This window comes from Saccostrea cucullata, unplaced genomic scaffold (genome assembly GCF_032062105.1).
Source record: "Saccostrea cucullata isolate Sc308-1 unplaced genomic scaffold, CSIRO_AGI_Scuc_v1 ctg2090, whole genome shotgun sequence".
In the NCBI taxonomy this organism is placed as follows: domain Eukaryota; kingdom Metazoa; phylum Mollusca; class Bivalvia; order Ostreida; family Ostreidae; genus Saccostrea; species Saccostrea cuccullata.
The window spans coordinates 4,795-28,909 of record NW_026938870.1 but is presented as its reverse complement, the minus strand read 5'-3'; the positions used below and the strand labels follow the sequence as shown (position 1 = coordinate 28,909).

Here is a 24,115-nt window from a genome sequence, read left to right as displayed (position 1 = left end):
CCAACCTGACACCCAAGCAGTCCCAGAAAGCAGTCCCCGGGACTGCTTTGGGACCGCTCTGGGACTGCTGTGGGACTGCTCTGGGACCGCTGTGGGACTGCTCTGGGACCGCTATGGGACTGCTCTAAAAAGCAGACCTAGCAGTCCCAGCAGTCCCAGCTGTCCCTGGGACTGCTTTCTGGGACTGCTTTGTTCACTCATGTGTGAAAGAAGTTATGAGTGACATGATAGCTCCGCCCCTTGTGTATTCTGAATTTGCAGGCTCCCAGTTGGTTTGTTTACTTGCAGCAGAGAGGAGTTTAAACTATTAAAAAGCAAGGATTTCTTACAATCTTTTGATGAGTAGAGATTATTATTATTAATTAATATTTTCATAGACTCTTTTACACAAATGTAGTTAGAATTATTTTTTAAATAAAGTTATTATAATAAATAAGGAAGTCAGGAGAAGATTTTTTTATCCCTAAAAATAAACTACAAGTTTATGAGAAAAAATATCTACAGGTAGGTCTATTTTATTATTTAATGTAGACTTATATGCACTCAAAATTTGCATTGGCACTATTCAAAAATTATTATTATACAGTTAGATATAAGATATTTAATTGAAAAGCGCTTCACGTTTTACAAGTACCCCGCTAAAAAATGTTTTCCATGCAACCCTTAAATAAAGCCTTACAATTTATTAAATGACCATAAAATAAAAATTATGCTACCATTCTTCCATAACTTAAACAATGTGAATAATCATTGGAAAATTTATAAATGAATTACCGGTAGTTTTTAATTCATAAACAACATATCAAAAGAGTACATTTATTTTATAAATAAAGAGTTGAAAATACCGGGAATTGTGATTTATTTCTTTTTTCTTTTGCTTGTGTTTACACGTACGGTCCTCGCCGATTAATGTTTATTAAATGGTATCAACACCCGCGGTTTCAACCACCTTAGGGCAGAAAATCAGTGCGTGTTATTTGGGTATATACGTATCAGTGTTTCACATCATTGAACATGCTGGTCAACAATGACCCTAATTTCAATCTACCGGTATGTAATGCAAAAATAAAATTGATAAATGAAATGTGTATGAATTCTTTTCAGGATTAATTAATTTTGAACATAATCTGAGGGTTCCAAGTTGGTGATCTACAGATGTACATTCTAACAATTACAAATAAACACTTAGAACTGAGTATTACAGAAATAGAGGAAATATCAATAATTAAATTGACATGTCAGTAGAAATAATCATGACTGAAAACTAATACTTGGCAAAATAACAAAGAATTTTCTAAAAGCCTCAAAAATTTCTTTTGAGTATCCCGATAGTATGAAAATTGGCCATATAATGATGAGATTTATTGAAAAGTCTACTGGTGGAAAATAATTAATTCACATTTAATTTTCTTTATAAAAAATTAATATGGGAAATAGTATAACTCACAGAAAATACAGAAATTGAATTTATAATACACCCGATAATTGTTTTATGTTCATGTTCAGTTTAATTCATACATGTACATGTACACGTGAAAGCCTTCTTCCTTTAATAAATGTTAATTCAATTTGTTTCTATGCGCGTAATGTTCATAAATGACCTTTGCATACGTATAAGGGTTCCTGGCATACTACCCAGAATCAAATTCTACTGCCTTTTATAGTTCCATTGTTTATTGCAAATCTCATTTCTGAGTTAGCTCCGCCCATTAAATTAATAAACCCGCCCACTGGGACTGCTTTCTGGGACTGCTGGGACTGCTCTCTGGGACCGCTGGGACTGCTGGGACCGCTCTGGGACTGCTGTGGGACTGCTCTTGGACCGCTGTGGGACTGCTCTGGGACTGCTGTGGGACTGCTTTAGCAGTCCCAGAAAGCAGTCCCCGGGACTGCTCTGGGACTGCTTTGTGTCAGGTTGGGTCTGGTCGGTACTGTACATTTGAGACAGACAATTCAATATTTTCGAATTTAAATTATTGCACTAACCGTCCGTCGTAGATTTTGAAAATGACGCAAGGTGTAAATCGGCTTGCATGGCGGTTACGCTTCGAATTCATTAGGCTAAGGAATCTATTTCGAAGGGAATATTTTGTGAATTAAAGGCTACTTGTGATCAATAATAGTGAACAGATTGTTGTCTGGGAATATTTTTACTCGTGAAAAATTATAATCAATGCTGAAGAGACACAAGAAACACGTCCAGAGTTTGTTGATAAAAAATTGGAGGAATTTTGGTCGCCAGAAAGGAATGGATGGATCCAATGGATTGAGACACTTGTCAGAGCCAGTAAATTAGCAATTTGATCAAAAACATTCAACGGTTTCAGTAACTTATCGTAAAACACTGATAAACATGTAGACACTGGCGACGGCTTTGGGTCCTGCATTGAACCACGAAAACGCCCAGGTGTTTGGCAGCTGTTCGTGGTATGATCGCAATGATATTTTTCAACAGATTTACACATTTATCGTGAGTAAAATTTAAAGATAAAATGAAAGTTTTTATCATGAAAATTTAACCAAAGGTCTACCCAAAAATATAAGGATGAACGTTCAGCTGACAAAAGTGAAGAAAAATGTAAACAAACGCTAGGCCTAGGCTCCTAGTTTTCTCTATGTACACAGGTTGAATCGATAGCCCCAAAACTGTATGGAATACTTGTTTACATTTTAAATAAAATAATTACTAGCCTATCATTTTACTTGCTTATTTTGTTCATTTTTATACATGATAAGCAAGTAGAACAGGTCATTTCATAATATATGTACCGGTAGATATTATTGCGCCATGTGATTAGGTCACGTATTGACCTCTGACAAACTTCATACAGAATTGAAGATATTTTCTCTCTGTATGTTTATATAATGGAGAGATACCACAAATGTAAATATTTCGCATTAATCACATTTATCGTGCTTTAAATACACTTCCAATGCTCACATGAATAACAATTCTTCCCGAATTTTGCACACCTTTAAAAATGTTTTCGGTCTTAAATTTTGAATCATCATTTTTGACACATTATTTAGTTTTTGATCTCCACTATTTTTTTGATTTTTCCTTTATCCGTCAGGACAAGGTAGCGATTGTGAATTTTGTGGTTGACTAAATCCTAATTCTATATTGTAACTGATCCCAATTCTCTTTCTAGGATACTGAATTCGTTTTGCTCAGAATTGTTTCAATGTATTGTTAAAAACTATGATCATGCTTGTTACTTTTATACTAAATGTAGAATGTATATGACAACCTTTTACTTTGTACAGAAAAAATTCTTATAAGGTTAATAACTCATAGAAAGTCTGCTTGATTTTTAAACAAAGGGCTCAATACAACTTTTTTAAAGCTGTCATTCACAATGTTTATCCTATTCCGAGGGGATGGTCATGATTTGAACAATTTAGCCCACCTTACTCTAAGAAGCTTCCATGTAAGTTTAATTTTTTCCTGTTTTTTTTTCTGATTCTTGAGAGTAATAAAAAGATGACTTCATATTTCAAAGTGAAATTTGAACTTTTATTGTGACCCAACTCTATCCCAGGGGATAACGATCTCTATGTATGAGGATGTACACTATCATATTATTGCTTTCACATAAGCTATAGCTGTTCAGGCCCAGTGGTTCTGGAAAAGACAAAACAAAATTAAAAATCCTATATTATATTATACATTAAAGAAAATAAAATTGTTCGATTCTTCCCCATCTTTCCCCCGGGTGTTATGATTTGGACAATTGAGAAATAATAGTACTTGAGTATCGACACTCAACTTTAGTTCACTACATACAGGGAAGAACAAAAAGAAGAATGTTCCAGTGTGCTTTTCTCTGTGTTTCAGATTTATTTGAAACTATGGTTCTTGGGAACTTTTTTATTAGTCCATGCTATTTCTTTATTTATATGATTACTTTCCTTTTGAAGTAAGCTTAATCCTTCATTTAAAAGGTAATATTTCCCTTTACCCGAGGATGTTTTATGCTAACTGTTGTGAGAATTGCAAGAATGGTGTATGAGAAGGAGAAAAAAATTCATAGAGAATGACAGACAACCAGCATCTAGACAGACAGACTGTTAACGTAGTGTAAATGAAAGCTCCTTTGAACTTTCAGCTCAGTTGAACTATAAATATCCAAGAGATACATAGACATTGACAATGAACAACTGGAAGCGTCGTTTAACAAATATTCCAATTTGTGGATAATTCGTGTTTAAGCTAGATTGTTTACGACCAAAGGTAATGACAAGATATTAAAAAGTCCGCGTTCTAAAAGCAAGAGACTTTCAGTTTACATTTAGATTATACAAATTCTTTTGTGGAAGTGCGGTGAAGGCAAAGCATCCATTTAAAATGTTATTTATTTATTTATCTTTTTTTAAAATACAGTCCCAAACACGAAGGCTGTCACATCTACAGAGGATTCATCAATCCGTATTGTTTTATAATAGAGAGTAAGCAGAGTTACCACACTTGGCACAACAATTGGCCTTCTGTATTGAAACCATTGGTGTTAAGAAAGATCTCATATACCAATTTGCAGTACGAATACATGTTTGCATTCTCATTGTATTGTTTCATTTAAATTAGTTAAATCCGAATCGCCGGCAAATATTTGTTAAAATCCACTATTACCTTAAAGAATGAAAAAGCCACATTCCTAATGTAGCACCACTGATCATTGTCTTACATTAATATAAAATTCTATTTTTAGTAATATTGTCTTTGAAATTATTGAGGTTATGTGTTGTAACGTACACAGTGTAGACCTTTGGTGCCTTTTTGCGCCTCCAACTCAACCCTGCGTCTTCTATACCCCGAGAATACTTTTATTCAATATCAATTATCAAGGTGTTATTGTTCTGGTTATGTTTCTTTCACTATGCCTTTATTCTCCAATTAGGCTCAATGTTACACAACGTACCTTTTCTCAGGGACAATGACTTGGTCTATGCTTGTATAACTAGATGTTTATCTGGCTTGTTTTGTTGTTTTTTTTTTTTTATTTATTTTTAAGAATAATATATGCATGATTTTTTTTTGTAATAAATATTACGTACAGAATGAAAAAAAACTCATAGGTTTAAGTCTTGTGGACACATCAAAGCTCTCGCAATAAAGGAACATAAGATTTTTATTTCATAGCCATCGTTTCGTAATTCATAATTTACAAGTACTTGCAGGTATTTCAGTCAGATAATTCTATTTACCATTTGTTTTCAGTTGTTACTTAGGTAAAAGTCCTTTATTAGTTGTCTTTTATAAGTAAGGACATGAGTTGACATTCCACATGTTTTGCTTTTTAAACAGGAAATGTCATCCATGTTGGCAGTCTTTCTGTAGTACTTTTGATAGCTGCGTTCTGGCCCCGCCGTCACCAACACTCCTCAACTCAATACTCAGCCTCAACTCTGAGGTTTTCCCTCAAATCCTTTACCTCACCCTCAAGTTACCGTCACCACGCAAAAATTGAGTTTTCCTCAGTAGAATTTTGAGGAAATACTCAAATATTTAAGTGTAACTCTTTAGCAACCTTAAATTCTTACTCAAGAAATTAAAATGGCGGAAAGACGTCGCAGACGTAAGAAATATCAAAGGTTTCTACAAATTAGAAATCGGCCATTAAAGAGAACGATTAGAGACAGGACAAATCCTTTTGAAATTTACAATGATGAGGAATTGTTTGACCGTTTCAGGTTTAGGAGGCCTACAATTATGCATATATTGCAGAAAATTGATAATAATCTTGTAAACAGTGCGAGAAATAATGCCTTACCTCCACTTATGCAACTTTTGGTTTGTTTACGGTTTTTTGCTACCGGGGCATTCCACAAACTTATTGGAGACAGCTTCAATGTGTCCGAGTGCACAGTGGGCAGGTGCTGTCGTGCCGTGGCCAATGCCATCGTCGGCGTCCGAAGCGACTTTATTGAATTTCCCAAGGATCACAAGGCCAGGAAACCAAACAAGAATTCTTGAAAATTGCAGGTAAACTAAACCAGTCTGCTAGCCTTTACTTTCTTTTTTAATATTTTACAAGAGAGATAACTCATGCACATCATTATCTTTGAAAGCTCGTACGTTGGAATGTCGACTCTTGCTACTATATGTGATGTAACCTTACACAGGATATTTGTTTAGTCAATTTAATGACAAAATAACTCATGTATACTTAAATTCTATGTAATCATCTGTATAAGTGTCTAACGTTATATATTGCTATTCATTTGTCTTTTCATCCCCCGATTGGTTCGGGTTTTTTTTTTTTTTTTTTACCTTTTTAGCATTATATTATATATAAAGACTTCAAGAGGCAATGCGATTATTACAATGTACAGTATGATTACAATTGAAATATATTAAAGAGTATTGTAACGTCAAATAAGAAGAATTTGATCTATATATCTATTTCATGGAGGTATCAATGGGGGTGTAGTAAAGAGACTATAAAACTATTAAAGTATTCATTTACAACTTAGCACATTTTCTTGTTGGAGCAACTAAATACCGAAAACCACAGCACACACATTTTAAACAATGTAATATCAGTAATGATCGATACAGATACACAATTTTTTAGGGTTCGTTTTGTCCGCCGTCACATTATGTCCGCCGTCACGAAATGTCCGCCATTTTTTCAGAAAAATCGTCACGTTATGTCCGCCGTCACGAAATGTCCGCCTCTTTTTCGAAAAATTGTCACACTATGTCCGCCGCCACGAAATGTCCGCCTCTTTTTCGGAAAAATCGTCACACTATGTCCGCCGCCACGAAATGTCCGCCTTTCTCCCAAAAAAATAGAAATATTAGGTCCGCCGCCAAGAAATGTCCGCCTTTTCTCCCTAAAAAATCGTCAAACTATTTCCGCCGCCACGAAGTGTCCGCCGATCATCCAAAATTGTAACGTTATGTCCGCCCCTACAAAATGTCCGTCCAAGATTGAAAATAGTGTTTTATTTTTTCTTTTCGGTGTTTAATATATGTATCTTTAACCAAACGTCTAAAAATGTTGGGTGTTGGCCCATCAACAAATTGGTTGGGATATATCGGGCCAATGTCAACATTACAATTTTACTCAGAGGCCGAGGTTGGTTGGGGATACAACGTTGGCCCAACGTTGGGCCACTGTTGTTGGCTTGTCAGCACTTAGTTGACAGATTTTGATGGGAGTACAACATTGGCCCAACGTTGGACCAGCATTGGTGAATCACGTTCTTATTTTGTTGTAGTTTGATGGGCAATCAACGTTGGCCCAATGTTGGTCAATGTCAACATAACACTATTTTACTCAGAAGCTGAGGTGAGGACACTACAATGACCCAACGTAGGATGACTGTTTACAACGTTGGGTTTACAATGTTGGCCCAATGTCGGGCCAATGTCAACATTACAATATTTTACTTTGCTACAAATGATTTCATTGAACTACCATTGTTTTTCGGAACCAGAATCTGTTTGTCAAAATGGAAAAGTAAAAGAAAAAGAAATAGTAAATTATGTACATTTAGTGTTACATATATAACAACCATTAGTACCCAAAAAACATGCATGATGGTGTATCAAGTTATATACTAGTAACTGTTTATATTTTTTAGTTTAATGTGAAACTTTAAAATATGTGTAAATGTTTAAATACTACTAGTTCTATAAAGGAAATGTTTTTAAGAATAACATAACATTTTAAATCGGTTCTAAAAAAAAATTAAGACGAAATTTTCTAAAAAATGTTGCATTTAGGGAGCATATTCTAAGATAAGAGAACATTTTCTGAACAAACAATTAGGTCAGTTTTTCACAGCGTGAGACTGGCCAGTTTCTATGGTAATCGTGATATCTGATAATGGTCAAATCTGCATCCTTTTAGCACGCCTAACATTTTAATCCGTTTTTAATTGTAATAAAAAGAAAACTTTTGAATGTGTGTTCTTTCATGTGGATTAATTTTTAGAGCTATTTCCAGACATTTCAATAGGGATCGAAATGTAAGTATATACTATATTTACCTCAAATAACATGTTGCAAAGTTTGTTTCATGCGATCTTTACCTTTTTCTTTGCTTTATTTTAAATTAAATATGTTGATCAGTCCAAGTTTATCCTTTCTGTATAAAACTTAAAAATAGAATGTAATTGAATGTCAATTATTATTAAATCAAAATAATTTGTAAATTTTATTTTTGAATATCTTTGAATTTTTGCAGTTTCATAAATTTCTCTTATATTTCTACCATTAAGAGGACAAATTTTGGAATTGTTACTTTGTGTTTCACATATTTCTGGGAAATCAAATCTCTTATGATTAAAGTTCTCATTTTGTTTAATTAGTGGAAATAACTTGGTGAATGAAGAGGAGAGTATTTGCTGAAAAAAAATTCCATTGGAAGTAAAGCCTGATGAGGATTTAAAAAGTAATAATATACGTGCTCTTTCGGAAATGCTATAGTTAATTAAAAAAATTAAATAATATATCTACATTGTTAAATCTACAAATAATCGAATATCCTATGTTATATATGGTAAAATACACAGGTAAATTGTGTTATGCTTATATATTTTTCAGTTTAATTTTTTATTTAAAGAGGCTGTTTGGACTAACCCCTTGTATGCCGAATCATTTCTATGGAATTTCACTTAGTACGATCATGAACACGATGAAGGAAAAATAAGAACAAGCAGTACAACAAAGAAGAAAATGCGTTCAAGAATACAACGGAGGACAGTGATTGGTTATAAACCTGTTAACAAAAAGTGTATATAAGTTAAATGAGTGGAAAACTTTTGAAATTTATTCTACTAGATTCAAATTTTAATCTAAATCTGGGCAAATTATTTATTGTTTTAACTGTATCAAAACGCATTTGTTATTTTATACTTTCATTTACTTTTCTTGAATAGAAACAATAAATTTAATCACTGATATAAAATTGTAAAAAGGTAAATTTATGCTAACTTGTATTTATTAAGCATGGTTTTTTCTCTGATTTTAGCTCTGGAAAATTTGTAACAATTAAATGTTTATTCACATTGGGCCAATGTTGGTCCGATATATCGGGCCAACATTGGGCCAATGAGCAAAATGACATTGGGCCAACGTCATTTGCCAACATCGGCCCAATGTTCTTGACGACGTTGGGCCAACGTTGGCGCAATGTCGCATTCGTTGGGCCAATGTTGGCGCAACGTTGGGTCAATATCTGCAGAAATAACACTCTACATTGGGCCAACGTTGGCCCAACATATCGGGCCAACATTGGGCCGATGAGCAAATGTCATTTGCCAACATTGGCCCAATGTAACCGATGACATTGCCCCAACGTTGGCCCAATGTTAGCATGCTATCTGGGTAATGTATGCCATCAGAAATATCCACCAAGAAAAATTAATACAATGGTCTGTTCTTTGCTACAAATGATTTCATTGAACTAGAAAAAGTTTTGAAATTTAATGGCATGGTGTCAGAAAAATTTAAGCCTTACCCTTTGTTTTGTTGCCAGTTTTTAATCGTAATAACAAAGAAAACATATTGTGAACGGCAGGAGGCGGTGGGTTATTTGATATTAAAGTTTAAAGTAGCCTTGGTGCTCTGCGGAGTTTAAAAAATAAATTTAAAGTATTTTACATTGATAGGGAATATTTATGTATTTAGTGTTCAAAAGCTTAGCAAAATTGCAATATGAACTAGAGGTACTGTGAGCAATGAGCTCACTAAATGATACCCCCCGCCTCCCATATGAATATAATGGCAGTGTCCATGTTTTGCTCTGGAAAATCAAAAATAAACGTCAGATCAAAAAGTAAAATAGGAAGTACACAATGGCAATATGTAATTAAAATCTGTTAAAGTTTCATTAAATTTCCTTCAGTGGTATGAGAGGAGTTGCGGATAAGAGATGGGTACCCCAAAGCGTAACACACGGACAGACGGACGGAAATACCGATTTCTATATACCCTCCCACTTTTCAAGCGGGAGTATAATAAAAATTAAAATTGAATAAATAATCGTGTCAATGTTGTATCTGACCGAATCCTGATTGACGAATTTTGAAGCGCAGAGAATATAAGGATTTTCGTTATATGTAAAATTTTAATTTCTCACAAATACGAAATTTATGCTGCAGCAGACAAGGATAAAGCATTTTTTTTATAGTGTGCCAAAATAAAGAGAAATGCAACTTTGCGGATCTGGATGGAATTTGGGGGGGGGGGGGGTTCAAAACCCCCCTTAAGATATGTCTGAGAGAGAGAAAGAGATTCAAAATATTTGTTGTGCTTTAACCTAAGTACCGGTAATTGTCTCGTAAAGGCTACTTATAAAATTTATGTATGAAAAAAATCGGTTGTTCAAATAAAATACGCGCCTGCAATATTGCGTGCACTGTTTTAATGTGTAGATTTTTATGATATATATTTTATTAATAACAGATCAAGTAATGTCAGTTTGTTGCCTCATAACATGAACATTGTGGTTTGCCGCTTGAGTCTAACTAAAGGGTTTTGTGTAGATATAACGAAATATGACGAGTTTAAACAGAAGTTCGAGCAACTAACACTTGTGCCGAAATGTCCGGGAATTATGAAAAAATAAGTTATGCTTGTGTATTATATACTTTATGTGTATTTTTATATAAGTTTACGTATTTCCTTTTCATTTACCGAGAAGTTCGGTAAAATAAAAGGGTAAATACGTTAAGTGCGACGTTTCTACGTCTGTATTCATTGGTATCTTTTCGAATAATTTAATGGCCCTTAAAAGGGCCGTTTATTGTCAACTCCTAGGAGCGACTCTTGATGGTCTTGCTTATTGAAAGCAAGAAGAGGACTGTTCCCGCCTCGTTGAAGTGGATCTCATCGGGAAGGTAATGTCTGGGAAATTTGACATCTATTCTGATGTAGGTTCGGCCAAGGATTTTCTTCATCTTATTGTTAACAGTTCTACGCCTTGCATCAAACTCCTCACGCTGCAAAGGAAATCGAAATTTTCCTCTAGAAACAATCTCTGAGAAGAAAATCTCGGGTTGTCTGCAGCTGGGACTCAAGACTTTAATTTGGTCGAAAAGGCTCGTCAGACAGTCAATGACTGTTGACGCCTCGGCTCCACTGGAAATGTCGTTTCCCCCTAAGCACACTACAACGATGTCCGGGTTGTACCTCAACATCTTGGAGATGATATTTGGACAAGGCTGAGAAGCTGTCATCCCACCAACTCCAAACCACCCGACTTCAAATGGCATGACAAAGTCTGTAAAGCTTGAAGCTCGCTTCACGTAGGAGGAACCGAATATGGCGACTCTCATGGTGGCTATAAAATAAAATCACAAATTTCACAGTTATAACAAACTCGAGGCAAATTATGTAATTAAATAATGATTACCTTTTTTGTCATCTATGATTAAAAAGCAGTTATCAAATTTAAAAAATTGCTATTATATATGATCTTAAAAAATGAACTTTTTGAAGTTATACTAATTTTGCTTTGAAATCAATTACCGTGTCGATCATAAATGGCTAATTGGTTATTAATTATGCCTAAAACAACCTCAACATGAAGTACGCTGGGAGTTCAAAATAACTGTTAAACTATATCATCATTACTGCTACTCCTAATTTAAATTTTGTTCGTACATCAATAAGACGATTAACTCTCATTACCGCTTCATACACGAATTCGTAATCGATGACGCAGAAACTGAGTCCTATATTTATATATATAGATTAATCACAATGTTGTCAAAGAAAGTTGGAAATCTATTTAATTCAGTTTGTTATCAAAAATTAAATACAATAGGACTTTCAAAAATTCCCGTGCGTGTAGATTTGAAAGACACAGCCCTCAGTGTGTCTTTAAGATAATAAAGTGTGGAGAAAACCTACCCAAATAACAATAAACCTTTTTTAAGTGATCAGGGAATACATCTCACATGCATGTCCATGTATAAGGTGCAGACAAATTGGAGGTGCATTGTAGCGATATATGTATTCTACGAAGAGGATACGAATAGGAATAATAATTTAACCCCCCCCCCCCCCCCAGCCCAATAAAAATGTTTTAAAAAACCGTAACGACAGCCACTACAAATGTATATCGTCTGATGAAACACGACGAATTATCATCACGTTGAGTTTCAAACAATACATAATAGATTGGATTTAATAAATGGTTTCAAACAAAGTTATCAATGTCTTGATTGTAGGGAATTCAGAGAGACAAATAGTTCGCTGTCTTGATAAATAGCGTGTCCCAATATCAATAATTATCAGTAATTACAGTACTTGCAAAACGTCCATAGTTTGAAATGAAACTGGATTTTTTTTTCATGATTTAAACATATTATAAGCATTCAGTGTACCTAAAAATAATACGAGCTTCAATATTAAACAACTTTAAATTAATGTTCATAGCATTTTGTTTGGAAAGGGGAGAAGTGTCTCGCTGAAAACAAATGTAAATTTTTACTTCGTTATGCAAGACCAAAAACAGCACTGCTTATCCGTGTTTGATCCCGAGATCAAAACGAATGAATAAAAAATAATAATATTACACGCACATTTCTAGAATATTTCTGACAATTTAATTTTGTGGAGGCTTTCAAAGTGTCCTGCCCTGTTTTTCAATCTAGATTTTTTAAAATTGTTGTGCATCGATCATATACCAAGTTTTTAAAAGTTAATACCAGTTAATATTGAATAAAAATCACGTGACTATTGTTAGTAGAGAAATATTGAAATAAGGGTTGTCGGCAGACTTATAGTATATTCTAGGAGAGTTCTGCCAGTAAAACTGTTGCCCAACTCTTGCCACGTGGAGGCATCTCCTGTTAAGAGTCTTTTTTTTTTTTTTTTAATAAATAAATATATTATACTCTATTTAAATAAAAAAAAAAAATAGATATTTTTTTGTTTAACATTTATCCTAGATTTGCGCGAATGTGGCTCCAACTGGAAACCAGCTCATAAGGAGACAGGTCGTACCACATTTTCCCTAATGATGTGTTTGGCGCGAATGGTGGCTCCAACTGGAAGCCTGATCAGAGAAAAAAGGCCATACCACCATATACTGACAGTGTTTGAAAATTAATAAATTAATAAGCACGATATTGAACGCGTATATACAAGGATATTTTTCACGTTTTATCCGTTACTTTTTAAATTTAAAATCGACAATATAATACCATCCGGCGATTGCTGTTGCCAGTATCTCGATGTAACCATTAATCCACCGGGAAGAAATCGGTCGCAATATATTCCGTAATTCCATCATTACTCCACTACCCGAACCCGACACACGGCCCAACTGACGAACAGACCAGTTGTGCCTTACGCCCTCTGCGAATACTGACCTACCTTCCAATAAAAACATGACATTTTCATTTAAGTATACTTTAGGACACAATTTATGAAGGGTGCCTAGCAAATGCTTGAAGTGTGTTGAAACCCTTATTAAAGTCAAAAACATGTTAAAATTTTTGTATATTACAAAGGATAAAATATGACGCTGAATGAAGTAAGGTAAATCAGTGAATTGCTTTTGGTTTACATTTTCTGTTTCCGGAAAAATTTGCTTACGAGCCCTGACATAATCACTTGGTGTAAACTTTTTAGGGGGTCGCACGTTAGACCTTAATCGGACAGGTGATAATACTGGTGGCTGTTTGTCTAAATTTGAATCGTTTATCCTATCTGTAATTGGAGATAAAGAAGGTGGAGATAAATAAAATGATGAGTTAAGACTTGGGGGAAATAACCTGTCTTTCTCTGTGGAGCTCAGATTGTTTGTGTCGGAGATTGCTGTTGGGGAAAAGCGTTGCAAAGTCGGCGTTTCCAATGTTGGCGGAACAGGAGAATCGATGTGGTCATTTGCAGTCTGAAATAATTCGTTGTCAGGAAAAGAAGCCGAAGGCCCTATGTTTACATGGCTGACCGGAGGAGATAACGAACTGTCGTTGGTGGATAGGTGTAGGTGGAGAATCGAATCACTAGAATAATCTGTTAGTTGAGGTTCAAGTTGAACTTCCTGTAACGAATAGTGAGAAAAATCATTACTGTGAACATTGTTATTATCTGTGTTGTTTTGGTTTGAGTTGAGATCCCTGTTTGGAATACACACTGTATTAACATTATGAAAATTAACTTCATTAATACAAATATCCGCCTGCGTGCCCGGTATCGGTTCTAACCTTATAAAATGAAACTCGAACTCATGGCCTAAATAAATATGTAAAAGATTTTCCCTATTTTGACGATCAAAAGGCAAAATGTATCTTAAGTCTGACTGGGAGCTCGACACAATACCTACTGCGATATTAAATGCGTTCGCGATGGCCGTGATGCAGATGTGGTCGCCCCATTCGGTACCCAGTATGCCCTCTAAATAGGTATCCCAGTCTAAATTAGGTACAAAGTGTGAAAAGCGGTCGCCTGCCGGTGTTTCAGGGTTCTCGGAGAGCCAGTTTACCACGATATCTCTAATATCTTGCTGATTAAGGTCGATTTGTAAATAATTAGAGAGCGATTGTGCAACTGAATGAAAGAGACAGCTACCGTCTTTAGGAATATCCCCAACGGGAATTAAATTTCGTTCAAGCGCATTTCGAACCAAATCGTCATGGGCTGTATCGGTTCTCGAGAGGCTCGGTCCTTTAAGTTGGTTTACTAAATTATCAGAAAGATAGAAATCCGATATATGCGGGAAATTATGGGAAGGCAGTGAACAGGGAACTTTGCTTTCGCGGCAACAAAATTTATTTAATTTGTGTACACAGTTTGGATCCGATTTTCGGGAGCATTTCTCATTGTTACACTCGCACAACGGATCAAGCCTTAATCGATGACGTTTTTGTCTTTTTAACAGTTCTTCGGAACGTGAAATTGCTGCTATGTTTTGTACATTTATCCAACGCGACACCCCACTGGAAAACCTGATTTTGTAAGAGAACGCGTTGTGTTTTGTGCCGATTATTTTTCCCCTTTCGAACCGCGGCCTAGCTTTATTGTAATTTTTCCGAGTTTGGGATTTTACGAACACTTCGTCGCCCACACTATAGACACTAACTTGATGTTTTTTGAAATGGTGCTTTATCATGGTTTTTTCGCGTTTTTTCGATGCCAGTAGGGCTGCCTTGCGAATGGCGGACTGCTTTTTCAACTCTTTCGAAACATTATTTGAAACGGTTGGTCCAAGACGAGTAGACTTACGCACACGATTAGATTCCCGTCCGTGATATACGTAAAATGGAGAAGCCTTTAAAGAGGAGTGATACTCCTCATTGCGCAACATCGCGTATTTTGATAAATCTCGAACCCAGTTCGAATCGCTTGTTTTTAGTAGGTCGTACTTAAGCTTTGATTTCCAGGATTTATGAGACGATTCAATTTTACCTTGACTTTGCGGGTAATACGGTCGGCTTTTGATAATTTGACAACCCAATACCTCGGTCAACCGGGTTACCGAACCATGGAATTCGCGACCATTATCACATTGTATGATTTTCGGCGGTCCTTCGCTTTCATAAATGGACTCCAGCGCGTCTGCGATTTCCGTGCTTTCTTTCGAGTTGAGCGGGCGAAGCCATACGTAACGACTGAAAACGTCTAGAACCGACAAAATATACTTGTACTCTACACCGTTATAAAATTCCGTGTGTCGCGACATATCAACTAAGTCAATTTGGTGGCGTTCTTGTATCGAAGTTGCACGAATCGGTTTAAGAGGAGCAACGTTATCGAAAATTGGATTGACGGACTGCTTTTCGGGAAGAGATTTAAGAGAGGTTTGAACCTTCCGATGTGTTACGCCGCTGAATACAGATTTTAAGCGATGTCGAATTTTTCGTGAACCAGCGCCCTTACTTTCCTCGAATGCCTGTTTTGTCGCGGAACTAATTTCACTTAACCTTAAAACCATTTTACCATCAACCAAAACACGTTTTTCTTGAGCTCCGGTCAATGGGTTCAGGCAATTGGCAACAGACAAAGGATGATTCTTTCTCCAGCGACGAATCATCCTTGCCGCATTTTTTTCTTCTAGTGTTGCCTTTCTTTCGTTGACAGTCCTTGTTCCTGAGATGATATCTGAAAAAATAATAAAATCTTCATGTTAACGGTTAAATGGAGATACTGAGTCTACTAGTACGAGGGTTGTCCAAAAAGTTCGCCGGACTGGGCTGTGTAGTTTATGTATATAAAATGTATATTTAGATGACGCGCGTAAATTTTTGTGCATTGTTTTGAATTTTTAAAATTAAATAAATTATAATTACTTAAAGATTGATGCAAGCTTTTGGAAGTGCGTTGCGCCTTAAAAAGAAATGTAGTGTGGGTCCAAGAACACGTGAACAAGTCAAAATCTAAATGTTTGACGTTATAATGAAATGTGGTGCCATATTTCTGCCCCCTACATGCAAGATAAATTATGTTAACATGCAACATGATTATGTAGACATGCAACATATTTATGTCAACGTGTTAGTTAATTATGTTTACATGCAAGTTACTAATTTTATAAAAATATGATCAAAATATGGGTAAATTTACTTACTAACGCCTGTATCTGACAATTAGATGCAATATGCAATGTAATTATGTAGACATGCGACTTATTTAATGTCAACATGCAAGATAATTATGTCAACATGCGACTTATTTATGTTAACTTGCAAGAAAATGATGTCAACATGCAACTTATTTATGTCAACATGCAAGATAATAATGTTGACATGCAAGATATATATGTATGTTGATATGCAAGTTATTATCTTGCATGTTGACATAAGATTAAGTTGCATGTGAACATAAATATCCTGCATGTCTACATAATATCTCGCATGTAAACATAAGTATCTGGCATGTTAACATAAGTATCTCACATGTTAACATAAGTATGTTACGTGTTGACATAAATAAGTTGCATGTCTAAATAATTAAATCGCATGTCGACATAAATATACCCTGCAGTTGAACATAATTAACTCGCACGTCAACATAGTTATCTCGCATGTTAACATACGTAAATCGCGTCTTCTCGAGCTCATAATTATGCTGCACCATGCATCTATGAAGTCAGATACGGGCGTCAGCACGGTATTGTACCCATACTTAAATTAAATTCCCTTAAAAGATTTGTAACTTACATGTCAATATAATTTATTTTGCATGTAGGGGGCAGAAATATGCCACCATATATAGAAATTAGCTTAACGTCAGACTACCCCGTGCGCTCAATCTGCGATCTTTAATGACCCCGATTTTTGACTAGTCATGTTGTATATTTTATTTGTAATAACAGTATATCAGGAAAGACACATAAATAATTTTTTTTAATCATTTAAAGTAGGATTACAAAAATATTAAGGTTCATGAAAAAATGATATCATTCTGACCTGGTTTTTCATGAGAAATATTTTAATATACAATAAATGCATATGAAACCATTTATTTTCACAAAAACCTCATAGTCCACGAACTTTTTGGACAACCCTCCTATTTTCATGGAAAAAAAAAACAAAATAACATACATGTATTACTTCACACATTATAAATTATTTTGGTACTTTGGTCACATTAATTTGGTAATCTGGGTCGTTATAGGTCATATGAAACATAGACATGAATACATTGAGTATCACGCGGTAAAAATATATTTTCAGTAGTATTTTTCTCGTAATATAGAATGTTATTATATGAAATTTTATGACGCAGGCGTAAGTTATCTCAGTTCTTTAACCAATTTCCATAAAGCATCGAAAAATCGGCTAATTTAAAACAACTTGCTATCAGAACACTTGTGAATTATTTAAACATGATACACTAAAGAGTATTTATAAACAAAAATAGTTATTATAGATGTAATTCAAAGTCTATTTTCATTTAAACAATAAAATGCTTTCTTTGTTTGTTATTACTGGAATTAACGGAAGCAGCTGTTGCAGAAAAAATACCTAATTACGCGGGTTATGTATTTTTTTTCTGCAATAGCTGCGACCGTTAATTCCAGTAATAACAAACAAAGAAGGACATTTTATTGTTTACATTTATACCTGTTTAAATAATCATTTAAAGTAGGATTTAAAAGATTAATTATTGTATTAATGATGCGAACGTCTTTATACATTTCATTGATGGAACAGTCACTGCTCAAGAAATCTGTACAGGCGACATGCCTACTGTAGTTCATGCAGTGATTAACGCAATGGGTTTTCTTAAGAAATAAAGGAGAAATTATTCAGTGGATGTAAATATATCTCGGTAAACAACATCTAAATACCAGAAAAGAGAATACAGTGGTGGTTTCAGTTGGCAGGTATAAGTTAACGGAATTTTTCATAAATTAAACAAACAAGCATTTATTTTACAAAACGTTATTGAAGTTGTGATTATCATTAAAACAAGTTTATCTTTTAAAAAAGATAGGTGAACTAGCGCCGTAACAATTTTTAAACACAGGAAGGATCCGTGATCAAATGATTTATTCTGCTAAATTCTTTAATTTTTATCGAGGCTGGAAAGTGATAAACTAAAGTTATAGTTGTTTTGTGAATTGTATTTTATAGACATATACGGGGTGTTGACCTATTGGAATTTTTGCGCAACGGAACATTTATGACCTTTACTACAGAGGAGGAGACTGTACATAATATTGAGAAGATGCCGATTGAGGCATTGTATGAGCTGGTTTAAGTATAGAATTTCTTTGCAATATAGGGGAGTTAAAAGGAATAAAGAAAATAACTCAAAATGTATGTTATATAAAGATACAGAGAGTTCCGAATGTGAAGATGTGAAGTAGCGTGGTCCTTTTTGGTCATCTTTGCCAAGAAATGTTAGGTTAAAAGCCAAACACATCAGATTTTTTTAGTATATGTAAATAATGGATTTATTCGTTACTTTTTCGTGTAAATTCGTTTTTCTGTAATTTGTAAAGTTGGCTGAATTGACCAATCAGAAATTAGAGTCTATCATTGGTTGTGCTAAGACGTAAAAAAAACTCCCTTGACTTTGTTTAGAACAATCATATAATGACTCAGGCTTTTCCGTCAGGAAAAAAAAACACGGAAAAATTGAGCTACAACGTGATACAACGAAATTGTTGTCGTATGGTCTATCTATAGTAGTTTTCACAGTTTCCCAGAATGCACGACCGTGAAGCCGAGCATGCGTATTCAAGGAATTTGGACTAACGTAGTCGAGAGCGCTTGCAACAAAATGTGCAAATCCTTTATGTTTATTTCCGATCTCAATTTAATTGAATTCATAGTTATAGAATGGTATCGAACCCGATGGTAAAAGAAAATCAAGGAGATTATCAAAAGTGGGCTGTGAATAATGTAAAGCAATTCTGAATATGTTCTATTTCCAATACTGGAACCCTCCAAAATAGAGGCGCGTTTAGTCGTCTGAATGGGACAACAGGACGTAGGGTAGAGCACAAAACATGCCGATTTCAATCTAATTAAGGTATTCATTGTAATAATGAAGGGAATTTGACCAATTTTTAAGTAATTTTAAACCAGCTAAAACGTTAGAAAACGATAAAAGTGACCTTGACCTTATAGATTTTTATACTTATTGAAAAAACTTTATCATTGGTTTACTTTCAAATTAAACACTTGTTTTCCAGTGAGAATACCCTATTTTTGGTACAAATTAATCAAAGTTGCATTTAAGAAAAGTTTAATCTTTGCTATGTTGCCATACAGGGGCATCAGTGTTTCACAAACACATCTTGATTTCATACTTTAATTAAAAGGGTGTTTATGCATACTTCCACTAAGAGATTTCAGATATGAAGTCTTTATCTTTCTTGGCGAATGTTAAAGTCTGCGGACAATGAAACAAACAAACAAACAGACAGACAGGACAAAAACAATATATTCTCGGATCTATCGATCCGGGCGCATAAAAACATCCAGTTGTAACAGAATATGTCTTGTGTTTTTTTAACATTACCGTAAATGATGCGGTATCTTTCATCCGATATTGGTCTAATCGTCCCATCGATTGGTGCTCCTAAGGTCCTCCACCAAAGGGAAATGATGCTGATTATTAAAAGAAGCCTAAAACAGCAAAAATAGGACATAACTAAAAAATAATAAAAGGCAAATGATCTACATACTTAATAGACTCTCACTCGTTGAAAACAAGTAAGAAAGAATTCTCGAAATCGGGTATTATCCGAGATTTCAAGTATAGCGAAAGAATTCATAAGATATAAATAACAGATATTTCAGTACCAGTGATAATTTTCAACTTTTGCAGAATTGAAGTTGAGAAGCAAAGTAAAAGATGACGTGCGACGACGAACACAAACAGATAGCAAAAGGTCCTTGTAACTCATATGACCCACTAAAATGTTGTAGGTTAGCGAGGATAACGTAAAAATGTCATCCCTCGAAATGCCTTGTTGACATCGACTTTGCCTTGGTCAACGGTAGTTTTCTCGAGATGACATTTCCGCCGTAATAACCTAGCTAATCTGCAACAAATTAATTTTTCTAGCATCACTGGACTGCACAGGTCCATTATTAACACCCAAAAGGTTTTGTAAACCAAACATGGCTGTTATGATTTTCAACTCTTGCAGAATTGAAGCTGTGTAGCAAAGTAAAAGATGACGCACGACGACGAACACAAACAGATAGCAAAAGGTCCTTGTAACTCATATGACCCACTAAAATGTTGTAGGTTAGCGAGGATAACGTAAAAATGTCATCCCTCGAAATGCCTTGTTGACATCGACTTTGCCTTGGTCAACGGTAGTTTTCTCGAGATGACATTTCCGCCGTAATAACCTAGCTAATCTGCAACAAATTAATTTTTCTAGCATCACTGGACTGCACAGGTCCATTATTAACACCCAAAAGGTTTTGTAAACCAAACATGGCTGTTATGATTTTCAACTCTTGCAGAATTGAAGCTGTGTAGCAAAGTAAAAGATGACGCACGACGACGAACACAAACAGATAGCAAAAGGTCCTTGTAACTCATATGACCCACTAAAATGTTGTAGGTTAGCGAGGATAACGTAAAAATGTCATCCCTCGAAATGCCTTGTTGACATCGACTTTGCCTTGGTCAACGGTAGTTTTCTCGAGATGACATTTCCGCCGTAATAACCTAGCTAATCTGCAACAAATTAATTTTTCTAGCATCACTGGACTGCACAGGTCCATTATTAACACCCAAAAGGTTTTGTAAACCAAACATGGCTGTTATGATTTTCAACTCTTGCAGAATTGAAGCTGTGTAGCAAAGTAAAAGATGACGCACGACGACGAACACAAACAGATAGCAAAAGGTCCTTGTAACTCATATGACCCACTAAAATGTTGTAGGTTAGCGAGGATAACGTAAAAATGTCATCCCTCGAAATGCCTTGTTGACATCGACTTTGCCTTGGTCAACGGTAGTTTTCTCGAGATGACATTTCCGCCGTAATAACCTAGCTAATCTGCAACAAATTAATTTTTCTAGCATCACTGGACTGCACAGGTCCATTATTAACACCCAAAAGGTTTTGTAAACCAAACATGGCTGTTATGATTTTCAACTCTTGCAGAATTGAAGCTGTGTAGCAAAGTAAAAGATGACGCACGACGACGAACACAAACAGATAGCAAAAGGTCCTTGTAACTCATATGACCCACTAAAATGTTGTAGGTTAGCGAGGATAACGTAAAAATGTTGTTGACATCGACTTTGCCTTGGTCAACGGTAGTTTTCTCGAGATGACATTTCCGCCGTAATAACCTAGCTAAAACAAATTAATTTTTCTAGCCACTTGTTGGTTTTGTAAACCAAACATCTGTTACTTTGCCTGTGTAGCAAAGTAAAAGATGACAACGGTAGTTCTCTTAGATATGACCCACTAAAATGAGATGACATTTCCGCCGTAATAACCTAGCTAATCTGCAACAAATTAATTTTTCTAGCATCACTGGAATACACTGGTCCATTATTTACATCCAAAAGGTTTTGTAAACCAAACATGGCTGTAAAAATTTAACAAAACCTATTGATGATAGATATAAGAGAATGCTCACCAAGATTAGATTATCAAACCACAATTTTTTTATACAAATTTTACAAATACTGCTTAGTGGGGCATTAACATTTTCTTTACATTATAAAAATATCACTCTTATAATACTGGAAATTGAAATAATTAATGCAAAGTAAAATTCAAACAATTATAGCATGTCTTACGTGGCAAAATTGGACAAAAAACTCTTCTACTTAACAAAGGACAAGAGCCATCTTATGCATAAAATGGCGCTGTAGTTGTATCAATTAATTAAATATCCTCCTCCTTCTCATTTCTTACATCAAAATAAAGCTGCTTTCATTTTCTAATAAAATAACGTTTTGGGAATTTTCTCTTGCACTGGGTTGCAAAGTAAAAGATGACACACGACGACGAACACAAACAGATCCAGATATTGAAAAACAGGTTTGAAAAATTGCAATGTTCTTGAAATTTGCAGAAAACGTGTTTTTGACTACCTTAAGCACAGAATTATAATATGAGCACAGCCCACGACGATCCAATGTTTTTTGATCTTCAGAAACAGAACTTCATTACGTACTTGCATATTTTGGATCAGATGTTGTGCTCTATATGACTTCTTCGGAAAGAAATAATCATACATGGCACGCTCGTCTTTATTTTCTTTAGTCTCCGTAATCGCGGAAACAGCGTCAAAAGTCGAATTCAACCATGAAATGCTATGTGCTAAGTATTCCCAAAAATGTTCACAGATATGCTTGTAATTGTTTTGTATTCTTAGTCTCAGAGTTCTTCATTATATCATTTAAATTTTTCTCACCTACAACTTGCTAAAGCGAAAGTGAAAACGAGGCAGCTCGTGCGAGTCATTATTCGCTTTCAGCGGTCGTTATTAAAAAATAATACTTCGTATTGACCCATCATTGACCCATCAGATTACCAAATTTCACAAAGTTATATAATATAAAGGTTTATTAAAAAAAATTAATAATCATGGATTGGGTATGGTACTTGTTATCACAATCAAGTTCATATCCCATTTTTTTTCTTTTACAATTGTTATTACTCGTCATTTTGACGCTTTATTATTAAGGGCGCGCTTAATTTGTCTACACCTTACTACACGTGGTGTAGACGATTTACACCTGATAATCAAGTGAAATTGGGTGTAGTGTAGCAAATTCAACATGCACGTCAACATTTCAACCATCTGAGGGATCCTATTTGCAGACGATTTTTTAATAAAATATTTGTTGTGATTGTGAACATTTCTTAAGATCCATTTAAAACAAAACAAAATTATGACAAGAGGCCCAGGGGCCACATCGCTCACCTGAACAAATCGGCTAGGAAGAAGCACAAATCAGATCAGAACTGAAACGTTCACTGAAGGGAGGGGGCTTGAATTTTAATACTTCTTGAGATTGCCTTCATATTAATACCTATGACATTGCCCCAACCCTTATGCCTTCATATTAATACAGCATATGACATTGCCCCACCCTATCCTTAGGAGTTATGATTTGAACAAATTTAATTCTACACTACCCAAAAATGCTTCATATAAATACTTGTATTACTAATCATGACTGCTATTCTTGAGAAGATTGTTATATATATATTTTAATGTAAAACTTCGATACCCCATTGTGGCCCACCCTCTCCCTGGGGTTTATGATTTGAACAAACTAGAATCTACACTAGGATGATTCCACATAAATATCACTAATCATGGCTTTGAAGTACTTGAGAAGACGATTTTAAAAGATTTCCCTATCTAGTCCAATGTAGAACTTTGATCAGCCATGTTGACACCCCCTTCCAACCCCCAAGGGTCATGATTTGAACAAACTTGAATATACACTACCTGAGAATGATTTCACATAAGTTTCATCTTTCCTGGCCCAGTGGTTCTTGAGAAGATTTTTAAAGATTTTCCCTATATTCCTATGTAAAAATTTGATCGGCCACTGTGGCCCCACCCTACCCCCAGGGGTCATGATTTGAACAAATTTGAATCTACACTACATGAGGATGCTTCCAAATGAGTTTCATCTTTCCTGGCCCAGTGGTTCCTGAGAAGGAGATTTTTTATATGTAAAACTTTGATCGGCCATTGTGGC

At 35.1% G+C, this 24,115-nt stretch overlaps 2 protein-coding genes across 3 annotated transcripts; both read right to left on the bottom strand.

Annotated features, from left to right (window-relative positions):
• Positions 1-10,271: 10,271 nt before the first annotated feature.
• On the bottom strand, positions 10,272-13,822 carry LOC134251628 (uncharacterized). Its single transcript, XM_062734035.1, has 2 exons — positions 13,738-13,822; positions 10,272-11,294 (listed from the first exon to the last, which is right to left on the bottom strand). Exon 2 carries the CDS (start codon positions 11,287-11,289, stop codon positions 10,768-10,770), a length of 522 nt encoding a protein of 173 aa, XP_062590019.1. The 5' UTR covers positions 11,290-11,294; positions 13,738-13,822; the 3' UTR covers positions 10,272-10,767.
• Positions 12,641-20,017, bottom strand: LOC134251627 (uncharacterized). 2 transcript variants are annotated; one of them, XM_062734033.1, is made up of 3 exons: positions 19,937-20,017; positions 15,902-16,063; positions 12,641-14,006 (listed from the first exon to the last, which is right to left on the bottom strand). In XM_062734033.1, the coding sequence occupies exons 2-3, from the start codon at positions 15,902-15,904 to the stop codon at positions 13,131-13,133; spliced, it is 879 nt and encodes a 292-aa protein (XP_062590017.1). In that variant the 5' UTR covers positions 15,905-16,063; positions 19,937-20,017; the 3' UTR covers positions 12,641-13,130. The 2 variants fall into 2 exon arrangements, with proteins under 2 accessions (XP_062590017.1, XP_062590018.1); XM_062734034.1 differs by lacking the exon at positions 19,937-20,017 and having other exon boundaries at positions 15,902-16,127.
• Positions 20,018-24,115: the final 4,098 nt, after the last annotated feature.